The sequence below is a fragment of the Elephas maximus genome, chromosome 19, assembly GCF_024166365.1.
Source record: "Elephas maximus indicus isolate mEleMax1 chromosome 19, mEleMax1 primary haplotype, whole genome shotgun sequence".
NCBI lineage: Eukaryota > Metazoa > Chordata > Mammalia > Proboscidea > Elephantidae > Elephas > Elephas maximus.
The window spans coordinates 32,105,652-32,131,704 of NC_064837.1; the positions used below are offsets into that span (position 1 = coordinate 32,105,652).

The window sequence follows — 26,053 nt, forward strand, 5'->3', positions numbered from 1 at the left end:
GGGAGGGAGGGAGAGGGTTTTTTATTGATTAATCAGTAGATAAGAACTGCTTTAGGTGAAGGGAAAGACAACACTCAATACATGGAAGGTCAGCTCAATTGGACTGGACCAAAAGCAAAGAAGTTTCCAGGATAAAATGAATGCTTCAAAGGTCAGCGGAGCAAGGGCGGGGGTCTGGGGACCATGGTTTGAGGGGACTTCTAAGTCAATTGGCAAAATAATTCTATTATGAAATCATTCTGCATCCCACTTTGAAATGTGGCGTCTGGGGTCTTAAATGCTAACAAGCGGCCATCTAAGATGCATCAATTGGTCTCAACCCACCTGGAGCAAAGGAAAATGAAGAACACCAAGGTCACACGACAACTAAGAGCCCAAGAAACAGAAAGGGCCACATGAACCAGAGATCTACATCATCCTGAGACTAGAAGAACTAGTTGGTGCCCAGCCACAATTGATGACTGCCCTGACAGGGAGCACAACAGAGAACTCCTGAGGGAGCAGGAGATCAGTGGGATGCAGACCTCAAATTCTCATAAAAAGACCATACTTAATGGTCTGACTGAGACTAGAGGAATCCCGGCGGCCATGGTCCCCAGACCTTCTGTTGGCACAGGACAGGAACCATCCCCGAAGACAACTTATCAGACATGAAAGGGACTGGTCAGTGGGTGGGAAAGAGATGCTGATGAAGAGTGAGCTAATTATATCAGGTGGACACTTGAGATTGTGTTGGCATCTCTTGTCTGGAGGGGGGATGGGAGGATAGAGAGAGAGGGAAGCCGGCAAAATTGTCACGAAAGGAGACTGAAAGGGCTGACTCAATAGGGGGAGAGCAAGTGGGAGTACGGAGTAAGATGTATGTAAACTTGTATGTGACAGACTGATTGGATTTGTAAACATTCACTTGAAGCTTAATAAAAGTTAATAAAAAAAAAATTTATGTTCTATAGAGTATATCTGGAAAAAAAAAAAAAGTTACCAAATCACAAGCACTAAACCCAGTATTAGCATTATAAAGAGACTTCAGTGTGCATCTAAAAAGTAATTTTTATATCATGGCTTTCAGACAGTATTACTTCATACTACTGGACATCAACAGGCAAACTGGGACTCATTAAGGTTTCTAGTTCTGTTGCATAATTTTTGGCCGGTTTTAACTTTTCATTAGTTGTGTTACATAACAGCATCTTGTTAAATAATCATTAATTTCAGCTTTCTACTCTGAAAAGTCTAAAAACCAAGGCTGAAGAATAAAAGGATTAAAAAATAAAGAGGAATTCACAAACTTCTCCTTCTAAATATCCCAGCCCCGCAAATCTCCCTTCATCCCCCAAAAGCCATGAAACTATATCACTGGATTACAGGCCTCTGAGAAAAGGCAAGACCCATGGCTTAGGTTAAGATTTAGTCCAATAACCTGGTTCAGCATTTCTGGATAATGAAGTAGCTCACTACTAAAAAAAATCAAAAACCAAACCCATTGCCATCGAGTTGAGTCCGACTCGTAGCGACCCTGTCAGACACAGTAGAACTGTCCAATAGGGTTTCCAAGGAGCAGCTGGTGGATTCAAACTGCTGACCTTTAGGTTAGCAGCTATAGCTCTTAACCACTTTGCCTCCAGGAGCTCATCACTATTACCTCGAAACTCTTGCGTAAAGCATCGACGCCAAGATAAAAAAGCATCTGCCACGTTTGCTCTTCTGCCCGTAGCTTTTGCCAGATTCGATGCAGTCTTTCATAAAGATGAATTCCCAAGCAGGTCAGAACTTCTTCTTGAGCTATATCTATTGTCTTAGCATGTCTTTCTCTTCGCCTATAAAAGAAAATAAATCACCCATATTTCTTGATACCCTTAAATGAAACAGTAAAAGATAGTTATTTTATCTGCAAGGCCAGGTTTTTAAAACAACCTGCACATTTAATACCAACCTAATCACAAAACAGTTACACATTTACACTCAATACAAATACATAAGCACCCATGTATATAATCAATGGGAAATACACATGCACATACAGCTCAATCCTAATATTGCTAAAAATAAGGTAATTCAGGAACTGGCACTAAAAAGACAGCTTTTGGCACAGAGGCATCATATGTAAGTGTAGGCATGACAGGTCCTTTCTCCTTGCTATTATAGCAAAATGCCTACATTCTTCGTGTATTTTGTTTTATTTCTGGAGGGGGAAGTGGAAGAAGACTGATTCAATCCTAGGCAAAAGCCCTCTAGGCCAGTTGTTAGTAGAAGTGTTTATAGAATTTTAGTGATAAAAGAGATCTTTATATTCCAAATGCCTAGCGGAAAGTAGGCACTCACATGAGGGTTGATACATAAACACAAAAGGAAAATGGATTCAATTTACTTGGCCTTTTATGATTTTCACAAGGCCAGAGATACTGTTTTAGATTTTTATATAATTTAATAATAATATAACATACACAGTTCATGAATTACATTCAATAAAGCATTTAAGCCCCTGCGGCAAAGACTTCACTTCCTAAGCAAAAACCACGTAAAATAAAATTTAAACATGGCAATGAATAGATGAAGAGGGAAAAAAAATCCCTTTCATATAATCATTTTCAAATGAAAATGATAATTTATAATAATGAAAGCCACAAAAACCCTGCTTCCCCTTAAGCAACAAGAAGCAGAGGACTGCATCAATACCACAGGGCACTTTTCTGTTTATTCACATAAATAAGAAATGCATATTTTAAAGAAAGCAACATCTTTACAGGCACATTTTATACATTTATCATATGTACTAAGGCAAAAAGTAATGGAAAAAAACTTTCAGTAATAAAATGAAGCAAAGCGCTAGATAGCCCATTCTAGCAAATTACATACTCATACCCTCCTGCGAACTCTGGCTCAGCACGCCCCAAAAGATGTGCAATAAAGTCTGTTTCACAGCAAACATGTATATGTCGTTCATGTGGACAGCACCGCAGGCCTTCATAAAGTGCAGCACAGTAGCCCTTCTCTTTGCTGCAATCAAGTTCACCAATCAGGATATTGTATGCTCGGAGGACTTTATTTTTGCAATCAGTGCAAAACCTGTTGAAAAGAAAAACCTCAAAATTAAGAACTGGCTGTGTAGTTATTGCATGTGACATATATTAGTGTACTAGAAGACTGACTTCCCTCCAATCTAGAGTACTTAAAAAAGCCTTATCACACATTCAAAACATACACATGGAAGGTAAACACAAACTGAGAGATTACATGAGTACAGCTAGATCTCCATTTGCAAATGATTTTTTAAACTAGAGAAGCATGTGGTCTAAAAGAATGAAGCAAAAATATACCTGTGAGGGATCACAACAGAGGGTCCCGGACAGAGCTGGAGAAAACGCAGAACAAAATTCTAACTCACACACACACAAAAAAAGACCAGACTTACTGGTTTGACAGAGACTAGAGAAACCCCAAGAATATGCCCCCCCCGCCCGACACTCTTATAGCTCAGTAATGAAGTCACTCCTGAGGTTCACCCTTCAGCCAAAGATTAGACAGGACCATAATACAAAACGAGACTAAAAGGGCACACCAGCCCAGGGCCAAGGATGAGAAGGCAGGAGAAGGTAGGAAAGCTGATAATGGGGAACCCAGGGTCAAGAAGGGGAGAGTGTTGACATGTCGTGGACTTGGCAGCCAATGTCACTAAAAATATGCGTATTAACTGTTTAATGAGAAATTAGTTTGCTCTGTAAACCTTCATCTAAAGTATAATAAAAAAAATTCATTAAACAAATACACCTGCCATTTCACAAAATACATGCCCAGAAAACATTAGTTGCCAAGGACTAGTGTATCTCTACCTCAAGAGCTATGTGTAAGGTCAGAAGTAAAACAACAGAGCCCACATACCAATGACTCTTAAGATCACTTTCCTTCCAGCCTCTGAAAAAGTATGTTTAACTAAAATAGTTGGTATATTCAGTTAGTAAACATTGACTCAAATTTTTCACTAGCTAAGTTTTTTTGAGGAGGTAGAATGAGAAAGTGGTTCATGTTAATTTCTCAAATGTCAAATTCTTTCTTCCAAAAAATGCCATGTCTCTCAATACACTGATAAATACATTCACTTGGAAATGTGGTTTATACTTAAGTGTATGTCATGTGCCAGCAGTATAAAAGTGTGTGTGAATGAAGACGAAATTTAAAAAAAAAACAAATGTTACTCACTCAGAAGAAAAAAGAGAGTCAGGTTTCTTTATCTTTAAATTCCTAAAACAAGGAAGAACTTGGTCGAATGAAAAAGCCAGGCACATAGTATTAATGAATGAATGGCTCTCTGAGAAATGGGCTGTGGTAGAATAAGAAATTTTTCATCTATTTAACCTAAATTCATCTTCCTGGGGCCGAGAATGGGAGGGGAGGGTCATCTACTCCCATGGCTCTAGCCAACAAGTCTATAAAGATAACTTTAAATCCACTGCTCTATACAAGCCTCTGCTCTTACCTGAGGCCAGCCTCATATTGACAAATGGTGGGACATCTCAGATGTTCAGTAGGTAACACCTTAAACTCAGTGCCTAAAACCAAGTACAACATAGTTTTCTTCCTATGTTCCCTCCCAATCTCCGTTAAGGATATCACCATTCACACAGTTACCCAAGCTGAAAACCTCTCAGTCAATTCCAACTTCTCCCTGCCCTTATCTTTTGCCATTAAGTTGATTCCAACTCAAAGCGACCCTATATAACTTCTCCCTGTTGTTGTTAGGTGCCGTGGAGTCAGTTTGGACTCATATCGACCCTATGTACAACAGAACAAAATACTGCCTGGTCCTGCGCCATCCTCACAATCGTTACGCTTGAGCCCAACGTTGCAGCCACTGTGTCAATCCATCTTGTTGACAGTCTTCTTTTTTGGTGGCCCTCTACTTTACCAAGCATCTAGGCTCCCTTTTTTGGGGGGTGGGGAAGGAATGCAAATTGGTATCAACTCTGTATTTCTTACATCTCTTGTAGGACCCTTCAATTCCCTCTGCCCTGGTTTACGTTACCTAGACTATTAAAAAAAGCTTAATTGGCTTCCCTGCTTCCACTCGTCTAGCACGAATGCATCTCTCACACCAAAATAATTTTTCTAAAACAAAGCTGATTGTGTGTCAGCTCAAAAACCTCCCTACTGCCTAGGAATAAAGTTCAAACTCCTTTCCAAGGCATTCAATAACTTCTTTCTTACTATTTCCAGCCTTATTTCCTAAGACTCACCTTCACCCACGTTTCTTTTCACTCCACCCGGCCCCCATACACACACCACATGCACAATGGCCTACTTCTTTGAATATAGCTGTGTTCCTACTTCAAAGTCTTTTTCTTCTGCTTCCTTCTCACTCCTCTTCATGTCCTTCTCCTAAATACTGCCCATTCTTAAAGAAGCCTTCTAGAGTTCCCATAACCAGAATTCATTCTTCTGTGTTCTTATTACTCTGGTTTGTACTTCTTACTATTTATTATACCCCTAACCTGCCACGCGTTAGTATGATACACATGTCTTTCTGGCTGAACAGTAGATAACTGTATTTCTTGAAATAAATGTATGTTAGAATAGAGGTTTTTCCCTGGCCCACCTGGTAAACAGAGGTGATAATGCTGACAAGTAACATTAAATCATTATGCTTTACCAATGCCTTAAAAATGGACAAAAATAACTATAAATAGTTATATATTTTCAAAATAAGGTTCAAGAAATTATGTGAATCAGAAATAAAACTTGGATTATTTTTCCCATATTTTACTACTTTAAATCCTGAATAGTTTAATACACGCTTGATTGTACAACTATAAGCACAAAAGTAAGCAGCAATTTAAAAATATTATGTGCAAGGCATGAGAATAAAAGTGATCTTTCCCCTTTGTAAAACCAACCTTGCACAAAAACTTTAAGTTTTTTTTTTTTTTTTAAACACAGCAGTTTCACAGTTTCTTAACACCTCATTTCTTAATGATATATTACCTTATCCTCGATGTCTTAAAGTTCCATGGCCGCCTCTAGGATTGATATTTAGGAACTACTCCTTAAAACTAACAATTCAGTAATAATAATAGTAGCAAACATATTGGGTGCTTAATATGTGCCAGTTACTGTTCTAAGTAACTCTTACTCCCCACAACAAATTTAAATATAAAACACTGTATCAAAAACACAAAGTATCTTTAAACACTATAGGAAAACTCTCAAACATTGTCTCTGATAACCAGTAATTTATCACCAAAAAAGCTATCTTTTTATATTATAGACTTGAATACAAGGAACAATTCATATTGGGGGAGGAAGGACTCTATAATAGACCTATATATTTATATGTTCCATGCCTATACAGTCTCACCTAAACTCCAAACAACTGACACATTCTCTACTCTCTTGAGGAGCCCTGGTGGCACAGCGATTAAGAGCTATGGCTGCTAACCAAAAGGTCAGCAGTTAGAATCCACCACGCACTCCCTGAAAATCCTATGGGGCAGTTCTACTCTGTCCTATAAGGTCACTATAAGTCACAATCGACTTGATGGCAATGGGATTTTTTTGGCTTCTACTCTCTTGGGTATAACCAGCCAAAAAGACAATTAAACGAGAAAGTTTGTAATTGAAAAAAGAAAGACATCTAATAAACTTAAGTATGCAGATTAAGTCATTAGTTAGTTCACTGCCATATAATAAACACAAATCTTGATAATGCCAGTTTTTATCATTCGCCTATAAATTCTTTGTAGGTGAACGGTAAGTAGTAGTGTATTATCTATCCTAAAGTCAAAAAATACACAACTACAAACCCAACATGTAATAAGTTTATATGAAAATAGAACTCCCCCCAAAAATGACATCTCTAGATAACTCCCTTACCAGTGTCCTTTCCCACTGCACTCTCCATACCTATAAATTTCCAAATGTTAATGACAAACTTAGGACAATTCCTTTGTAAAAGCAGTATTCTGAAGAGAAAAGTCTGCAATTACTTACATAGCACATAAAGCACAAGAATTCCAACTTTATTTTTAGGTTTTGACAAACAATTATAGAAAAAAATAATCGAAACTATTATTAAATGAAAAGCTCTTAATTTAATTTTGAAAATGTCATCATAAAATGATTCTACAATAAGAATAAGGACTACCAGAGTTTCCAAAGTGATTATTTATTCAGTCATTCTGGTTCCTGAAAAAAGCGGTCTGGAACCAACAGGTAAAAATTACAAAAAAGGAGATGCTGTCTATAAAGAACAATGATGAATCTGTCAAACATTTCATAACATGGAGGAATCTGGAAGGCATTATGCTGAGTGAAATTAGTCAGCTGCAAAAGGACAAATATTGTATAAGACCACTATTATAAGGACTCAAGAAGTAGTTTAAACAGAGAAGAGAATATTCTTTGATGGTTATGAGAGGGGGGAGGGAGGGAGAGGAGTTTTCACTAATTAGATAGTAGATAAGAACTATTTTAGGTGAAGGGAAAGACAACGCACAATACAGGAAAGGTCAGCACAACTGGACTAACCAAAAGCAAAGAAGTTTCCTGAATAAAGTGAACTCTTCAAAGGCCAGTGTAGCAGGGGCAAGGGTTTGGGGACCATGGTTTCAGGGGACATCTAAGCCAATTAGGGTAATAAAATCTATTAAGAAAACATTCTGTGTCCCACTTTGGAGAGTGGCTTCTGGGGATCTTAAATGCTAGCAAGAGGCCATCTAAGATGCATCAATTGGTCTCAACCCACCCGGAGCAAAGGAAAATGAAGAACACCAAAGACAAAAGGTAATTATGAGCCCAAGAGGCAGAAAGGGCCACATTAAGCAGAGATTACATTAACCTGAGACCAGAAGAACTAGATGGTGCCCAGCTACAACTGATGACTGGCCTGACAGGGAACACAACAAAGAACCCCCAGGGGAGCAGGAGAGCAGTGGGATGCAGACCCCAAATTCTAGTAAAAAGACCAGACTTAATGGTCTGAGTGAGACTAGAATGATCCCAGAGGTCATGGTCCCCCAACCTTCTCTTAGCCCAAGACAGGAACCATTCCTAAAGCTAACTCTTCAGACAGGGATTGGACTGGACTATGGGATAGACAATGATACTGGTGAAGAGTGGGCTTCTTGGATCAAGTAGACACATGAGACCATGTTGGCATCTCCTGTCTGAAGGGGAGATGAGAGGGTAGAGGGGGTCAGAAGTTGGCCGAATAGACACACAAAGAGAGGGTGGTGGAAAGGAGTGTGCTGTCTCACTAGGGGGAGAGCAATTAGGAGTATATAGCAAGGTGTATACAAATTTTTATATGAGAATCCGACTTGATTTGTAAACTTTCACTTAAAGCTCAATAAAAATTAAAAAGGAAAAAAAAAAAATGGAGATGCTGGCTCCATACAAAGGTTAACGCTACAGGTGCACCTATAAAGGAACTGCACCTACCGTGACATTAAGCTGCCAGTAGGAGGCACTCATGAGAAAACTGGAATAGTAGTATTATACAAAGGGGGTCAGTGACAGGCCAGTCTGGATGCCTGACAGCTAAGGCACCTTTCACACTACACTGTGATGACCTTTAGACTTACTTACCTGTGCTTTCGAAGATAGGTTTCTAGTGTTTCTAAAAGGCAACTAGAGTCGATTAAAACTACTTCATCCCTGCATTCCTGGGACATTAGTTCCCATACGTCCATCCAACAACCTCTGAAGAAAGAAAGAGGTATCAATGAAAAGGAGGAATGCATAAGGGTAAAATATTAAAAAAAGAAAAAAAAAAAAAAGAAGAAGAAAAGAAAGAAAAGCAAGTAAAGGATTGCATGATTTTTACCTGGCTGTTCCCTGGAAAGGTCCATAATGGAAAATGATCCTACACTTGCTGTCCTTCCTGTGGTCTTCACTACTTCTCTTATCTGTACTTAACTTCTCTGAACTGACACTGCTACTGCTCCCTTCACTGCAGTACAGTATAGTACAAAGCTTAGTGATACTGAGATAATCTGAAGGAATAATTTCTTTAGTCTAAATTAAAATCATGAACTCTTTAATACATTAAGATATCAGCAGGATAAATTGAAAATCTGTATACAGTAATTATATACTTGAACCATATTAATATTATTTAAACGTGTGCTCACTCCTTTATATAAAAGCTTCTGCGTGACTACCAAATTTAACAATACAATTTAACAACATTCAAATTTATGAAGATAACAACTGGTTAATATACTAAGCATTTTATAAGCAAATCTACTTGGAATGTTTTAAAGTCAAACAGGCTGAAAGAAATCATAAAATATTTCTATCTATTAACATGGATTAAGCTTCCACAAATTGAAAATTCTAACAATTTTTATCTACTTAATGCACTTTAAAGGAAAAGCACTCCTTTTTATATAGCTAGCCCATGGCAACAAAAGTTGTCTATCTACCTTCAAATCTACAAGTAGTTGGGGGGAAGAAATCACAGGTTAATCTAATTATAGTAAATATATTTTTACATTTACTAAAACAAAGATAGCATACTAAGGTCAACACTTTACACAGCCTTAATAAGTAATAAACACTATACAAATAATTTTTTAAAAACTTACTAAAAACTTCCCAGACTCTCCCTCCCCCATAGGTTTCAATGAGGCGTTGGTCATGCATTTTGCTTTGCTGCAGATGTGCATTCCAAGAGAAATGTCTACATTCCATTCAATGATTGTCTTCTTGATTTTTCATGATTCTCAACAACTGGCTCCTGCCTGTTCTTCTGCAGGTCTCACTACAGTCCTAGAAATTCATTACCTTGGATGCTTGAGATGGAAAAATCTCTCAATCTTTAACCTACATTCTATAACAAAGTATTCTTCAACGCCCTGCCCAATATATAAGGTGATACATACAGTTCAGTTCCCAACTTCCCCTCACAAAGGGTCAGATCACAGTTGAGCTCCCCTTATTTTTGACAAGAAAACCTCAATTCCTGCTCTGCCTTCCATGTTACATCCTTCTACTCTCAACTCCCATATTTTCTTTTTCTCTAATTATGCTTCAGTGATCCATCATTTCCTGGAACTGAATAACTCTCAAACTCAAGTTCTCACAGTTGAGGAAAAGGTTCATGAAGAGAATCAAGGACTGGGGAGTGATTATTAGAATGTGATAGCATTATTCTTTAAAAAAAAAAAAAATTTTTTTTTAAGATTAGAAAAAAATTCTACAAATTAGGATTTTATCTGTAATTTCTCTAAACCATATGCCTTCATATCACTCTCTCCCTTCAAGATAAAGGTTTTGGAAAAAGTGGCCTTTCCACTTTCTTGTTCTATTCCCATACTTTTCCACTCACAGCTGAACCCACCGCAACCTTCTATTGCGTCCACTTTTCTACCCATTCCAATCTGGATTCTGCTTCCACTCAACCACTAGGTCTGCTCATCAAGATGACCACCACTTATCTCAGTGTTGCTAAATCCAAAAAACACTTCTGGGTCCTTGATGACTAAGCAGCATCCAACACAACTAACCAGGACTCCTTGAAACACTCTTCCCTTGGTTTCTGCCTACCTCTCTGGCCACTCTTCCTCAAGTTTCTTTATTAGCTTCTTCTTTTCCACCATTAAATCAAATTCCTCAGCACTTTTCTCTTACTCTAGTTCTGTGGGTAATCTTTAAAAGCATTCTCTAAGGTGATCCTCAATCATCAGCTACAAGGCCTACAACTCCAGCCTAGACCTTTCTTTTGGATCTCAAACTTACTTCCAAACAGACAGTAACTCGGGTTTAGAAGCATGGATACAGAAATACTCACAGGAAGGCTGAACTGGATTGCTGTTGCTATTTATTAGGCTAAAACCTAATGAAATATACTATACCTTTCTTGGAGAAAGTCTAAACAAAAAAAGGGGGGCTGAGTCAACAGTAGAAATATATAATAGTGGTGACCATCTAAAGTGGAGGCCAGGGAGTCTTGGCTGATTATCCACACAGCACACGGGACTAACTGAAGCTACCTTGACAGACGCTGCTTAAGATCAGTTAACTCCATTCTGATCCCATACGCAGAAAACAACCTTCTAAACATTTGACTTCCCATCTAATGGGGCTGTAGATGGAGGGAGATGTGAAGTCAGTGGAGGTTTATGTTTTTAAGCAGAAAGATAGGAAAACACAGCTTCATCTCAATTTAGCAAAAGTAGGTTATCTGATAAACAAAGTCAATGAGAAGAAAGAGAATGGAATCCAGAGTAAAAGTGGAAGGACAGTCTTTGAAGGAAAGCAGCAAGTAGCACAAACATGTAACATGTTGGGGCACCTATTGTTTTTTAGTTCCTCAATGAAGTATATGCACAACAGAAAAAAGTCAAAATAACCAGAATGCAGGCTTTTTAGTCCTAAATACTATACCTCACTACTCTGTGCCTTCAGTCAACAGGTCATTATCAGACTGAATACTGCATTCTTTAGAGAGTCAGGAATTCTCTACTAAAGATATTGGCAAATTGGGTATGTGAAGTAACAGTTATCCTCAGATCACCACTTAGGTTGCGCAGCCCTACTGGGTTCAAAGTACTCTCAGATACGTCACCTGTGGTTCTTGTTTGGATTCTGAGTCAAAAGAACCAACATAAAAGACATTTTTAGAGACAACTGAAGAAATCTGAATATGAACTGAGTATTAGATTATTTTAGTTAATTTTGTTAGCTGTTACAACAGCACTGCAGTTACGAAAGAAAATGTCTGTATATTTAGAGATGCATGTGGAAGTATGTAGGAATCAAGCAACATGACATCTGGGACTTGCTTTAAAATACTTCAACGAAGAAAACGGGAGATAAATGAAACAGATGTGGCAAAATCTTGGTAACTATTGAATCTAGGTAAAGGTATATGGGAATTCCTTCATATTCTTCCTACTTTTGTATGTGTCTGACAGTTTCCATAATTTTTTAATTTTATCCCCAAGTATAGGGGAAAAAACTGTTAATAGATTATTAACACACTAACACCTGGTCACCAGGGCTTTTTATTTTCTAAAATACAAAGACAAAAATGTCTATATAAAAATGGTGTCAACACCAATGAAATATTAAAAAAATTAATTTTTTAAATTATTCAGAAATATAGTCCTATATCATTCTGTTCTCTCAAAAACAGAAGTTACTTCCAAAAAACTCCCTTCAAGTTCCATGACTTCTCCTTACCACCCCACCTCCAAGAAATTTGGTATGGAACAACTATGGCGCAATGCCAGGGGGTGGGGACAGAAACAGCCCTGGACATTATAGGGCCTAACCAAGAAGAAAACTGCAAATTCATTACATAAATATACACTGCCATAACTAATTCAAGATTTTTTTTTAAACCCTTGATAAATTATTAGTGAGACCTAAAGAAAAATAATTTATACTTTTTTTTTTATTGCACATAGATCAAAGAATTCTATTTTGAAAAACTTAATATTGGGTATATAAATTTCCACATAGATCTCAACCTCCCTCCTCTGAAACTCATTTAGCAATAATAATAATAAAAGACTTAAAAAAAAAAAATCCACATCTATATTGAGGCCCTACATAGTCTCAATGCAAAAAGTCCTACAGAACCAAGAGACATACTTTGAACCATACCATAGAGTGTAACCAATTAATAAAACTAGCAGTGTTTTTTCTTTTTATTAAATGCAACCAACACTTATAATCTTAACAATGACAAAGCACCTTGGTATTCAATTCTACTTACCCCAAAGGTTTTGGTTTGTGTGTATCTAAGGAGTGCAGCTGACATCTCTTGTTCTTCTTACTTTTTGGAATAGCATCTATCATGTCATTTAGTTTGGACCTAATTAAAAATGAACCATTAAAGTTTGGATAATATTTATTTTTCTTTAGAATTCTAAAGATCTTTCTGCCTTTCAGTGAGAACTATATTTAAAGTATTGTAGATAAATCATCTACCTTGAAAATTTATCACAGAAATTCTAACCCAAGAGTCTTTATACATTTCTTCCCACTCCATCCCCAGCCTGTCAAAATGTCAAGAGACTTGCTCTATTCAACGTACTCTTTCCCTCAGGCTGCATCTGTGTTGCTCACCCCTGTATCCCCACTGTATCTAGCAGTTTGCCTGGTACTGAAATATTTTAGGAATGACTGCTGCCTGACTCGAAGCCACCTTCTCTTGCTCAAACATTATTTAAACACACATAATAACCTTGATGAGGAGCCAAAACCAGAAATTTTATGCAAAGTTAGAATATGTACCACTACAACCCACACCATACATCCAATCCAGTCAGCACAGCCTGCAGTTTTTTTTTTAATTGTACTTTAAGTGAAAGTTTACAGCACAATTTTTCTTATAAAAATTTATACACATACTGTTATGTGACATTAATTGCAATCCCTACAATGTGACAGCACACTACTTCTTTCCACCCCAGGTTTCTTGCGTCCATTCAACCAGTTCCTGTCCCTTCCTGCCTTCTCATCCTGTCTCCTGACAGGAGTCGTCCATTTGGTCTCATGTAACTGACTGAACTAAGAAGCACACTCTTCCTGAATATTGTTTTATGTTTTATAATCTTTGTCTGAAAAGTGGGGTTTGGGAATGGTTTTAGTTCTGGGTTAACACAGCATCTGGGGGCCAGAGTTTTGGGGGTTCCTCCAGTCTCTGACAGACCATTAAGTCTGGTCTTTTTAGGTGAATTTGAGTTCTGCTCCACACTTTTCTCCCGCTCCATCCAGGACTTTCTGTTGTGTTCCCTGTCAGGGTGGTAGCTGGTGGTAGCTGGGTACCATCTAGTTCTTCTGGTCTCAGGTTGATGGAGTCTCTGGCTTATGTGGACCTTTTGTCTCTTGGGCTAATATTTTCTTCGTGTCTTTGGTGTCTAACTATTAAATATATCCTGAACCCAACTGCTTCTTACCATCTCCACCATTACCACCTTTGACCAACCTCCCACTATCTCTAGCTTAGTCGACTGTAATAACTGGCCTCCTTTCTTCTACCCTTTGCCCTTTCATAGTCTAGGCTCAACAGCTAGAGTGATCCTTTCAAAACATAAGTCAGATTATGTTACTTTTCTGTTCAAAAACTTTTCAAACGTTCTTTTCTCAGGCTGAGTAAAATCCAAAGCCTCTACCACCACCTCTAAATAGGAAAGCCTGTTGTTCAGTTTTTGGCCCTCTTCTCTTTTCCTATTTATACACACTCTGGCTATTTTATTTAATCTCATAGCTTTAAATACCATATACAGGCTGATTATGCAAATTTACACATCCAGGCCAGGCCTCTCTGAACTCTTACTTGGATGTCCAACTGATACCTCAAACTCAACATGTCCAAGACTGACCTCTCGAACTTTCTCCCACAACTGCAGTCTTATCCATCTCAGTAAATGGAAACCATTTGTCCTGTTCTTTAGGCCACAAATCTATGAATCATCCTTGATGCCTTCCTCTACATCCAATTTATCAGTGAACTCTATTGGCTTATTCCTCAAAATAAATCCAAAATTCGACCATTTCTCAACAACTCCATCTCAACACCTCTGTGGCCACCACCCTTATCCAAGTCACGACTAACTCTTCTCTGGATTATTAAATAGCCTTTGTTTCTCTGGTTTCACCTGTCCTTCCACCCCACTCTCTTCAGTACTCTCAACCCAACTGTCAAATAAGCCTGATAAAACTTCAAGCCAGACAACATCACTCCTCTACACAAAAGGCTCCCAAAGCTTCCCATCTCACTTAAGAGTAAAAAACAAAGACCTCAAGATGACCTACAGGGCACTACAAGGACCTTTTATTACCCTTTTGACTTCATCTCTTATTACTATTCCCTTCATTCACTTGGCTGCAGCCATATGGCTTCCTTGTTGGTCCTCAAACAGGCCAGGAACACTCCAGCACCTGAACCTTTAAACTTGCTATTCCTTCTCTGCATTCCCCCAAATATCTACATGGCTTGCTCATTCACTTTATTCAAGTCTATGTTCAAATGTCGTTTTATCACAGAAGACGTCATACTAATTCTACTCACCCATTCTCTATCCCCTTTATTCTGCTTTTTCTCTGTATCATATCTGATATATTATTTGCTTACTGTCTGTTCCGCATATGACAGCAGAAACTTTACATTCACTGGCACATACAAGTCATTTAACAATAAATTCAATAAAATTGTCAAATTGAACTCAGTCTTTCCCTTGACCAAATTTAGAAAAAAAGTTGCCACTGTGACCAAGCTATTTAAAAATGTAATAAACCCACTTTTTCCTAACTGATTATACTTACCCATGTACATAAAATAACGTATAAAGCTTCTTTGCATCAGTCATGCAGCTTCGAGTTACAGACAGGACTCCCTTAGGCCCTACTGTCAGGGGTTCAAGGGCAGGGTTTCCAGATTCTACAAGCTGGGAAAAGAGGCGCTCCACACTGCGACGACAACCAACACATGGGACAAGCTGAGAAAGTGCACTCAAGACTTCACGTGATGTCACCACCATGGCAATACTGAGATCTTGTTGCTTAAGCATACTATGTCGCTGAAATAAAGAGAGAAAGAAAAATGAAGAGCTTTTAAGAAAGAATATGAAATTGTTCTTTCACTACTACTTCTGATTCCTATCCTTGTGCAATAGATACAACCTGGGCAGGGCTTATCATCTGCCTACAACTGAGTCAGAAAGGCAGGCTACTGCTGCTGTATTTAGTTTGCTCCACAAACCCCCTTGTTCTAGAATTTAGTGTGTAACAAATTCTGCTTAGGATGCCAGGCCTAGACATTGTGTGCCCCAAGCATCTGAAAAAAGAAGCCCTACATCTGCAATTTTAGGGCTTGTTGAGTATTAAGCCTAGCACTCACTTAAAAGAAAAGAAAAAATAATATAGACAACTGAGCTTTACCATGTCTTCTTCCCAGCTTTTAACGACACACTATGTTTAGCTATAGGAGTCAAGTTATGATGGTGACCATGTAGAGGAGTAATTCTCAACCTGGGGGTATGGACAGGTATGTTATGCACTAGCAGAGGTTAGACCTATCTTACCTATGGAGAAGCCCAAGGTGAGTAACTAACATGCTCGTGCATGTGGATGTTATCAGTTGGTTATCATAAGATACAAAAATGACTGAGAACCACAGCTGTAGAGAAATGGGCAAAACTCTAGTAACTCCTACCTGGATGAAGCTACACCACAATTAATGCCTCCAGATTTACAAAAAAAAAAAAAAAACAGATAGTAAAGATAATTCCCAAAAAGCATTTTCTCACATTTGCCATTAACCCTTCATTCAAAGTTTTCTCTAAAAACAGGATGTTGCTGTTGTTAGGTGCCATCTAGTCAATTCCGACTCATAGCTACCCTATATACAACATAACAAAACACTGCCCGGTCCTGTACCATCCTCACAATCGTTATGCTTGAGTCCACTGTTGTAGCCACCGTGTCAAGCCACCTCGTTGAGGAATAGTGTTTTATTTTCTATTGCAGTTGATTTTATAATATTGTTTTTGATGAAAATTTACACAGCAAATTAACCTACTGCCATCAAGTTGATTCCAACTCCTAGCAACCCCACGGAAACCCTGGTGGCGTAGTGGTTAAGTGCTACAGCTGCTAACCAAAGGGTTGGCAGTTCAAATCCGCCAGGCGCTCCTTGGAAACTCTATGGGGCAGTTCTACTCTGTCCTGTAGGCGACTCGACGGCACTGGGTTTTGGTTTGTTTGGGTAGCAACTCCACAAGGTCTCCACGGTTGTAAATCTCTACTGAAGCAGACCGCCCTATCTTTCTCCCACAGAGCTGCTGGTGGTTTCGAACCAACAAGGTTTCAGTTAGCAGTTCATCGCTTTAACCACTGCACCACCAGGGCACCTTTCACAGCAAATTAGGTTCCCAGTTAACAATCTCTATATGTATTGTTCAGTGACACTGGTTACATTTTTCATAATGTATCAACATTCTCATTTCCTAAATCAATTTTTTTGTTGTTGTTAATACACACAGCAAACCATACTCCAACTGAACCATTTATACATGTACAATTAAGTTGTGCAACCATTCTCACCCTTCCTTTTCTGAGCTGTTTCTCCCCCATTAACATAAACTCACTGCCCCCTAAAGTTCCTATCTAATCGCTGCTGTTGTCACTTTGATTCCACATGGACAAGGAATAGTGTTTTGGAGTAAACTAACAATTTAGCTTTCATTATCTTGATTGTATACAAAGTATCTGTCAATGTCATATTGCTCAGAAATTAAGTAAAACATACTTAAATTCATAATACATTTTTTTTTTTAAAAAAAAACAAAACCGTTACCACGGAAGAAAGCCAATTAAATTCTTAACGAAAAGTTATATTCCCTATGTTATGGATTGATCTGTATCCCCCCCACAAAATATGTGTTTTAAATCCTAAGCCCTATACCTATGGTTAAGGAGCCCCGGTGGTACAGTGGTTAAAGTGCTCAGCTGCTAACCAAAAGTTTGGCAGTTAGAATCAACCAGCTGCTCTGTGAGAGAAAGATGTGGCAGTCTGCTTCCGTAAAGATTATAGCCTTGGAAACCCTACTGGGCAGTTCTACTTTGACCTACAGGGTCATATTATGAGTAGGAATTGACTGGATGGCAATTGCTTTAGGTTTTTTTTTTTAATGTTGTTGTTGTTGTTAGGTGTTATTGGTTCTGACTCACAGTGACCCTATGCACAATAGAAGAAAACACTGCCTGGGCCCGCTCCACCCTCACAATCTTTGCTATGTTTAAGCCCACTGTTGTAGTCACTGTGTCGATGCATCTCGTTAATGGTTTTCCCTTTTTCGCTCGCTACTTTCAAGCATGATGTCCTTCTCCAGGGACTAGTCCCTCCTGATAACAGGTCCAAAGTACATAAGACAAAGTCTCGCCACCCTCTCTTGTAAGGAGCATTCTGGCTGTACTTCTTCCAAGACAGATTTGTTCGTTCTTCTGGCAGTCCATGGTATATTCGATATTCATTGCCAACACAATTCAAAGGTATCAATTCTTCTTTGGTCTTCCTTATTTACTGTCTGGCCTTGTCATGAAAATACCAGGGCTTGGGTCAGGTGCACCTTAGTCCTCAAAGTGACCTGTGGTTATAATCCCGTTTGAGAATGGGTTTTCTTTGTGACATTAATAAGACAGTATTAGTGTAGGCTGTCTTTTGAGTCAATCTCTTTTGAGATATAAAAGGAGCAGGTTAAACAGGGAAGAAAAGCAGCAGAGATGGGGGAAGGTAGGTGCCATGCCACATGATGATCAGAAAGGAACCAAGAAAGAAGGACCCTCCCCCATGAGAGAGAGAGAGAAAGCCTCCCCCTAGAGCTGGCTTGGAAACCCTGGTGGCATAGTGGCTAAGAGCTACAGCTGCTAAACAAAAGGCTGGCAGTTCAAATCCACCAGGTGCTCCTTGGAAACCCTACGGGGCAGTTCTACTCTGTCCTTTAGCGTCGCTATAAGTTGGAATCAACTCGATGGCCATGGGTTGGTTGGTTGTACAGCTGACTCCCCGAATTTGGATTTCTAGCCTCCTAAACTATGAGAATGGAGCCCTGGTGACAAAGACGTTAAGAGCTCAGGCTGCTAACCAAAAGGTTGGCAGTTTGAATCCACCAGCTGCTCCCTGGAAACCCTATGAGGCAGTTCTACTCTGTACTATAGGGTCACTATGAGTCAGAATTGACTTGATGGCAACGAGTTAAACTGTGAGAAAATAAAATTCTGTTTGTTAAAGCTACCCACTTGTGGCTATAGCAGCACTAGATAACTATAGGGCTGCTATGAGTTGGAATCGACTCGACAGCAACAGGTAGATAACTAAGATGCCCTATTTAAAAAAAAAAAAAAGGAAAGATGACCTGACAAAATTAGAGCCTTATGGGCACATAAAATGTTAACACGACACTACCAAATCTTTATCACATGACAGGTACATGTATCAGATATTTGAGTTTATTTACTGTAGGAATTTCGATGAAATCTTAAGACCGAGGTAAAGCGAAAGTAATACTTACAGCTAGAATTTTAAATGACTCTTTAAAACACATACACCATTTAAAATACTGATTAAAAAACTATTACCTGAATGAACTGCTTTAGTTGTGCACCATTATTCTGATGCCCATCGAGATTTAACACATTGTCAGGAAATTCCATCACCATCTTAAAATGCAAAAGAACAAAAATCAATTATTTTGTCATCTTCAAACACACAATACAAACAAGTTCATAAACTCATAGGACAAAAATAGATTTGCCCAAAGTCAGATCTGCCCTCTCGCGCCCAAAAAGTTTTAAAAAAATCCAAGTTACCCAAGTTGATTACGATCAAAGGCACTAAAGTCAGGGAGATTTAAGTTCCAACCTAGTTTTACCCTTTATAATCTATGTTATAACACTGGGCGAGTTAACCTGTCTGATTCTCAGAGAGGTAGCAGTAATTTCTTATATCTACCTCTCAGAGCCACTTTGAGAATTAAACAGTATTTTAAAGTGTTTGTTGCAGTGCCCAATAATAACACTTAGTAAATGAAATAACACAAAATTTTTGGTTATTCCTCTGACAATGGACACAATAATTCTTAGACTAATTCTTAGACTAATAACTATTAAATGAATCGATACATTTAAAATACTTAAAACAGTATTTCACACACACTAAATATTAGGTCTAATTATGAACAAAAGGAATACACTGAGATACTTACTCATTTATCAAAATTCACTACCAGAGGAAAAAGATATGACGCTTAGGGATGTTTCAGTATGCCAGATAATAAAAAAAAATATAGCACATTTCACGGATCTGTGACACCACTGATCTTAAGAAGTACCATAGTTACATACCAGTAAGGAAAAAGCCATTATAATTGAAGGATGACACCAAAGTTAAGGTGCATCCCAGCCGCAGAGATGTTAAAACACGTAAAAAGTATGCCTTCAAAGCAATGAAATACAGTAACACATTTATATCTTAACTAAAAAATTCTAAATGTATCAAACATACTGTACTAGGAAAAGGAAACTCTGGTGGTGCAGTGGTTAAGAGCTACGGCTGCTAACCAAAAAGGTCAGCAGTTCAAATCCACCAGATTCTCCCTGGAAACCCTATGGGGCCAGTTCTACTCTGTCCTATAGGGTAGCTATGAGTTGGAATTGACTAGGAACAAACTTCTATTTTCAGACAACAAGGGCCACAATAGTGAAGTCAGGATAAAGAGACCCATTTAGGGCATAAATGAAAACAAGACAGAGCAGAACTTCCCTAGAGGGTTTCCAAGGAGGAGCTGATGGATTCGAACGACCGAACTTTTGGTTAGCAGCCATAGCTCTTAACCACTACACTACCAGGGTTTTCAATCCTGGTATTAGTGGTGCAGAAAGATGATAAAAGCATAGCTAATGATACAATTAACTTACATTGTGTATGTTGGAATGACCACTGGGTTTAAGACACAATATAACTGTCGAATCATAAAAATGGTGTAAGAAAAGCTTTTAGAGACATGTAACTCAATAGTACACTGCAGGTCACTCCAAACCTACCATTTAAGCAACTAACACTTTGATGGCGCTTCACTTGCTTGATACAAATAGACACTATATTTCACCACCAAAACTAATTGCCACGATAAAAAAATAGAAATTAAAAAAAAAAGACAATACCTATACTATTTCAAGATCCAAACTAACGATTTAAGAAACATTTAAACAATAGTCCTTATTTAACCAAAGTCTTTACCATCTGGTTTACAGAGGGATATCCTAAATTCTAACTGCATGTAAGTAAAATATTTTTATTCTGATCAACTGTATTTTATTATTCTAACAAAGCAGACGTCAAAGAACATATCTAACACAGCAAAACCTACCAGCTCACCTTAAAAAATGATAATCTAATTATACAGATAACACTTCCTTTCGGAATGCTTTTTTAAAAGTCACACGGAACAGGATTAAAAAAGAAAAATATGCATTTCAGATCATTCCATTTTCATCTAACTAGGAAACCCCGGTTGCGCAATGGTTGCCTAGTTAGAAGGCTCCTAATCAAATGGTCGGCAGTTCGAATTCACCAGGTGCTCCTTGGAAACTGTATGGGGCAGCTCTACTCTGTCTTATAGGGTCGATATAAGTCGGAATTGACTCAATGGCAACAGGTTAATGGTTAGTATAGGTCTACAAACATAAAAACCTGGTCTGTTACTGTATCTTTCCTGGGTTTTATCAGTCCAAATAAACACTGTATTTTCTCTCGTACTTATTCTATACCACCCCAGTTATAGACCCTACACTCACACTAAATAATTACTGTCCGTGTGTACCTTTCAAGTTGGAGCCCTGGTGGCTCAGTGGTTAAGTGATTAAGTAATACAACTGCCAGCCAAAAGGTTGGCAGTTTGAATCCACCAGTCAATCCCTGGAAACCCTATGGAGCAGCTCTGCTCTGTCCTCTTTGGTCGCTATGGGTTGGAATTGACTCCTTGGCAACAGGTATATGCCTTTCAAACGCTTAGAACAATGGCCTTCTTTGTTGCTCTCAGACCAATCACTATGCCTTTTAGTATCTTTAGAGATGACAGTAAGAAAAAGGAAAACAAGAGGATGGCAGAGAAGATAAAACCAAAAACCTGTTGCCATCACGTCGATTTCAACTCACAGTGACCCTACAGGACAGAGTATAACCGCCCCACAGGGTTTCCAAGGAGCACCTGGTAGATGTGAACTGCCGATCTTTTGGTTAGCAGCAGAACTCTTAACCACTATGCCACCAGGGTTTCCAGCAGAGAAGATAGCAGCACTGCTTTCCCCCATTCTCTAAAATCACTATCTAGACTTAATCTTCAGATTCTAGATTACCTAAAGGGAGACAGTCTTGTAAAGTATTTCAGGTGTGGCTTTACAGAGGAGTCATTAGTGTTCGGCTTCATGATGAGGTTGCCTATCCACAGCTATCCAAAAATAGAACTAGTCATTGTGCTGCAATTACTGCTTTATGAAATTTATTAAATCCATTACCCACTTTCACTCTTAAGTATCTGTCCTGGTTTCCCCTGACCACAAATAATCTGTTTTTATTACATTCTCACAAGTTCTAACCAACTGTATCAGATTTGTATTTAAAAATCATTTTCACTTTAATTTTATTCATTTACTTCCTCCATCCTCACAGCTATTTGTAACATCCGTCACCCTTGATAAAATTAAATATTAAATCAAGAGTTGAAAGAAAAAATTTTAAATGCTAAACTTTTAAGAAATGCTAAACACCTAACTCCCAAGTAGATACGCTACCATTATTATCTTTTAAAGGCTCAGACTTTAAAAGCTCTTACCAGACTTCCTAGTCCATTCAGATTGGTTTGAAGTAGGACAGTAAGTTGCATTCTCCAAAAATACTGTAGCAATTTCATAATATCTATTAAGAGCTTTATAAAAAACAATTCAACTTCCAGAAAAAAAAATTGTAAAATTAAAAGGTTTATGCATTATTTATATTCCCATATATATCCAGCAATAAAAGAATGATTGAATTATGGGATGTCACACAGAAGAATATTACACAGCCATTTAAAGTGTTTAAGAACGACAAGAGAAAAATGCTCTCGACAGCACATTCAGTGAAAAAAAGCAGGATATAAAATGGTACGGAAGACAATCAATCTCAGCTCACACCTATCTGTGTACCTATGACCGGAATTACACCAGATGCTGCCATAGCCTCAGTTATCTCTGGGAAGTAGAATTAAGGATAATTTGTTTTGTGGTTATTTATCAAGATTTGTTTTACAAAAAGTATATATTTTTAATTTATTAGTTCTTTAAAAAAATATTCAAAAAATTGTACTTTTTCAAAGATCTCTAAAATCAAACCTGTATTCTGTCCATCTAGTTTACAATTCTAGTAACACTGAACAGCATTTTAGCCACACAGCACACTATTTTCCTAAATATTCCATCAGCTTACTTATTTGCGATTTTTTTCAAATACACTTAAATCAGCACCGTGCTCAAGGGTTCAAACCCAGTAAACTACCATTGTTAGGTGCCGCTGAGTCTGTTCTGACTCATAACGACCCTATGTAACAAAATGAAACACTGCACAGCCCTGTGACATCCTCACAATCGTTGTTATGCTTGAGCCCATTGTTGCAGCCACTGTGTCAATCCATAAACTACCACACTAGTCTTTTAAACTTGATATAACATATCACATAACAGGAGCTTCTAAATTTCATTTTACAAACCCAAGCTAAAATCATGCAGTTTAAGGCTCTAGGTTTTAGAAACCGTCTGTTACTAAAATAATAAACATTTGTAACTGATTGTAAACATTATAACTAGACTGTAACATCTAGCTGCTGAGAAGATTCTAAAACTACTTGAAATAAATGATCTCTTATTTCCTGTCCCAAAGATCACAGTTTCCTCAGTGCATTATTTAAGGACTCTAGGAACAAAAACCAAACCAAAGGTTAGCTTCAGGCACGCGCCAAACTATCAATGGACAAGTGCAGAGCAGAAAGCTGCACCCTCTTCCCCTTCCCCTCTTGCTCCCTCCTCCCCAACAAGTGTTCTGCTTTGCATTCTCCCCTTAAGTAGTATTTGGTAGAATGGTCCTAAAATATACTTGTTTCCCTAATTATGGTGCATTCTTGACAAGAACTTTCACAAAACAGCATTCAATGACTGCAGGAGTCCCAATATAAAGTAATATGTGAAATGTCACATTCATTTTCTAGTGATAAAAACCAACTCCAGAGTAAAAAAGAAAAAAAAAAAAAAACTGCGCATTTTCCTAAATAAAATGCTATTTTGAAATATTTAAATTAAGCAAGCCCAAATTTTATTTGCCTTGGTCACAAGTCCGCACTACGTTAGAAGCAAAATTCAACCACCAGGTACAGTCCAATCCAGATTTGTCTGGAGAAATAAGTACAGTACTAAATCACAGTGCAAGGTTGTATCTTTCCGTACGGAAGATTCTGTAAATTAACATCACTGTAGAAAGAACAGAGTATAAGAGCCCCCAAAAAGCTGGCCATTTCAAAGTGCTATGTGACTGATGCCATTAATGGTACATTCGCATTAAAGGTGGTTATGTGGGTATAAGGAGAAAATCAATAAATTGCTTTTAAAATTTTGTAAATACGCAAATTCATGTTGATTTCCCCTACGTTTTGGTATTATACACTTGCGACACACTTCATATCCAAAATCCATGGCATTTTATTTTACTTCAAATCCATCCTAGGACAATAAACCTAAGAGGCTAATACCAAACTATGCGCTTTAGGCAAGTGTTTATGTTGGAAAGGGAGAGAAGCAAAACAATATCAACAAACAAGCTCATATGAGTTTTCAAATTGAGAAATGCATCATATAAACTTGATCAGAGTGCTAGTTTTTTTTTTAACTATTTAAAATACAAGTCCATTATACTTTCAATGCAAAAAACACAGAAATCATAACAAGGAGTACATACAAGTAATTTCTAATGTAGCAAAATTAAACAAAAATTTTGTTTACTTTACTTCAGGCCAAATTATCTGACCTTTTCCGGGGGTGGGGGGGGAGGCACTGGGTAATTATAGATATTTTCCCTTAAAAAGTTCTAACAAATCAAGCCATTCAACAGCTCTCCTAATCCTTCTAAAAGTCTTACAGCTCTATCAAGTCTTGAGACTGGCAAATAGAAAGGCAAAGAGTGACATCTCTACAATGACTTGCATTTTATTTAAAATTTGAAAAAACCTCAGTAGATATTTGCAAAAAAATTAGGGATAAAATGTCTTTGACTGGCATAAAATCAAAGATGGTAAAACAAAAAGACTCATCTACATCTTGCCAAAACAGGAAAATGTACAATCCAGATTCGACATCATCAAAATAAAGATACAAAAAGATATTCAGAAAAGGTTAATTTAATTTCTTCAGAAATAGTGGCAAGCTATTGCACCCTTTATTTCCTGTTCAGATTCAGTTCAAATTTCTGCCATTTCCTTTTAAAGGAAATAGTACAGCAACACAGGGTAGAGAATCCATAACGCTGTACAACCACTAACTCTGAAAAGGAAAACTACCCAGAACTGGGTCTTGACACTCAAAATGATCAATCAGCTCTTTACAGTACTCTTACACGTTCAACAACTTGGCTTCCTTAAAAAGAAAAAAAGGTGTGGAGGAGCTATCTGTACACTAAAGAACAACTAATGCCAAGAAAGCCCATTTTGAAGAGTCATGGCCTAGCAATACATTCATTTCAAACAGTTTTAAGGTAATTGCTAATAGAAGATTATTTACAAGGAAATCAAATCCTTTGCGTGGAATTTTTACTCTGCAAATGCACGTCACTCTGCCCTCAGTAATTATGCCCATGCAGTGAGAGCTATAATATTAAAATAGAAATATACAAGTAGCAATGCAGCTACAACATTTCCAGATAATTAAGCCTCCCTAAGGGTAGGTGGTTTCTGTAAGGGACAGGCCCTAAACGCCTAAGATTCTTCAACCACTCTCCAAGACGCGTGCTTGGGTAAAAGCGGCGTCTCCCGAAGGGAAAGGGTAAAGGTAGAGGGTTCAAAAAGGAAGGAAAACCTGGGGAGAAGGGCTCAAAGTGCGAACGGAGCGCTAGGCTTGGGGCCCGCAAAGGCTACCGAGCGACCCACTGCAAAGGCGAGTTTGTGGGGCCTGCTGGAGGGAAGGCCTCGCCTAGGAGTTGCAACACACTCTTTCTCCAGTGCGCAGCGCTCGGGCTGAGAGAGGGGGAGGAGGGGAGACAGCTGCCAGGGAGCGGCGAGCCCAGCCCGGCCCGGCCCGCTCACCGTGAGGGTGTCGTCTATGTAGAGCGGAATCTGCCTCCTCTCGAAGGGGAACTCCTCCTCCCCGTCCCTGCACACTGCCACCAGTCGCGCCATCGTCGCCGACGTTGCCGTTGCCACCGTCACCACCTCCTCCCAGCTGCTGCTGCCGCCGCTGCTGCTGCTCCTGCCGCTGCCGCCTCCTCCCAGCTCCTCCTGCCTGCAACAGCCAAACCCCGCGAGCGTAAGCA

The 26,053-nt window shown here is 38.5% G+C and overlaps 1 protein-coding gene across 4 annotated transcripts in view; it reads right to left on the reverse strand.

Moving 5' to 3' along the window:
• The window catches only part of GGNBP2 (gametogenetin binding protein 2), a 33,439-nt gene that overhangs the window by 6,757 nt on the left and 629 nt on the right, over window positions 1-26,053 (reverse strand). Inside the window, exons 2-9 of one of the 4 annotated variants that reach the window (XM_049859451.1) lie at window positions 25,827-26,022; window positions 19,084-19,164; window positions 15,271-15,524; window positions 12,716-12,814; window positions 8,816-8,941; window positions 8,578-8,691; window positions 2,863-3,066; window positions 1,643-1,817 (exon numbers count right to left, since the gene is read on the reverse strand). In XM_049859451.1, coding sequence (XP_049715408.1) covers window positions 1,643-1,817; window positions 2,863-3,066; window positions 8,578-8,691; window positions 8,816-8,941; window positions 12,716-12,814; window positions 15,271-15,524; window positions 19,084-19,164; window positions 25,827-25,919 — 1,146 coding nt within the window. In that variant the 5' untranslated portion in view covers window positions 25,920-26,022. Of the gene's footprint in view, window positions 1-1,642; window positions 1,818-2,856; window positions 3,067-8,577; window positions 8,692-8,815; window positions 8,942-12,715; window positions 12,815-15,270; window positions 15,525-19,083; window positions 19,165-25,826; window positions 26,023-26,053 lie in introns of all 4 variants that reach the window. The other 3 variants (XM_049859450.1, XM_049859454.1, XM_049859452.1) reach the window with 3 other exon arrangements.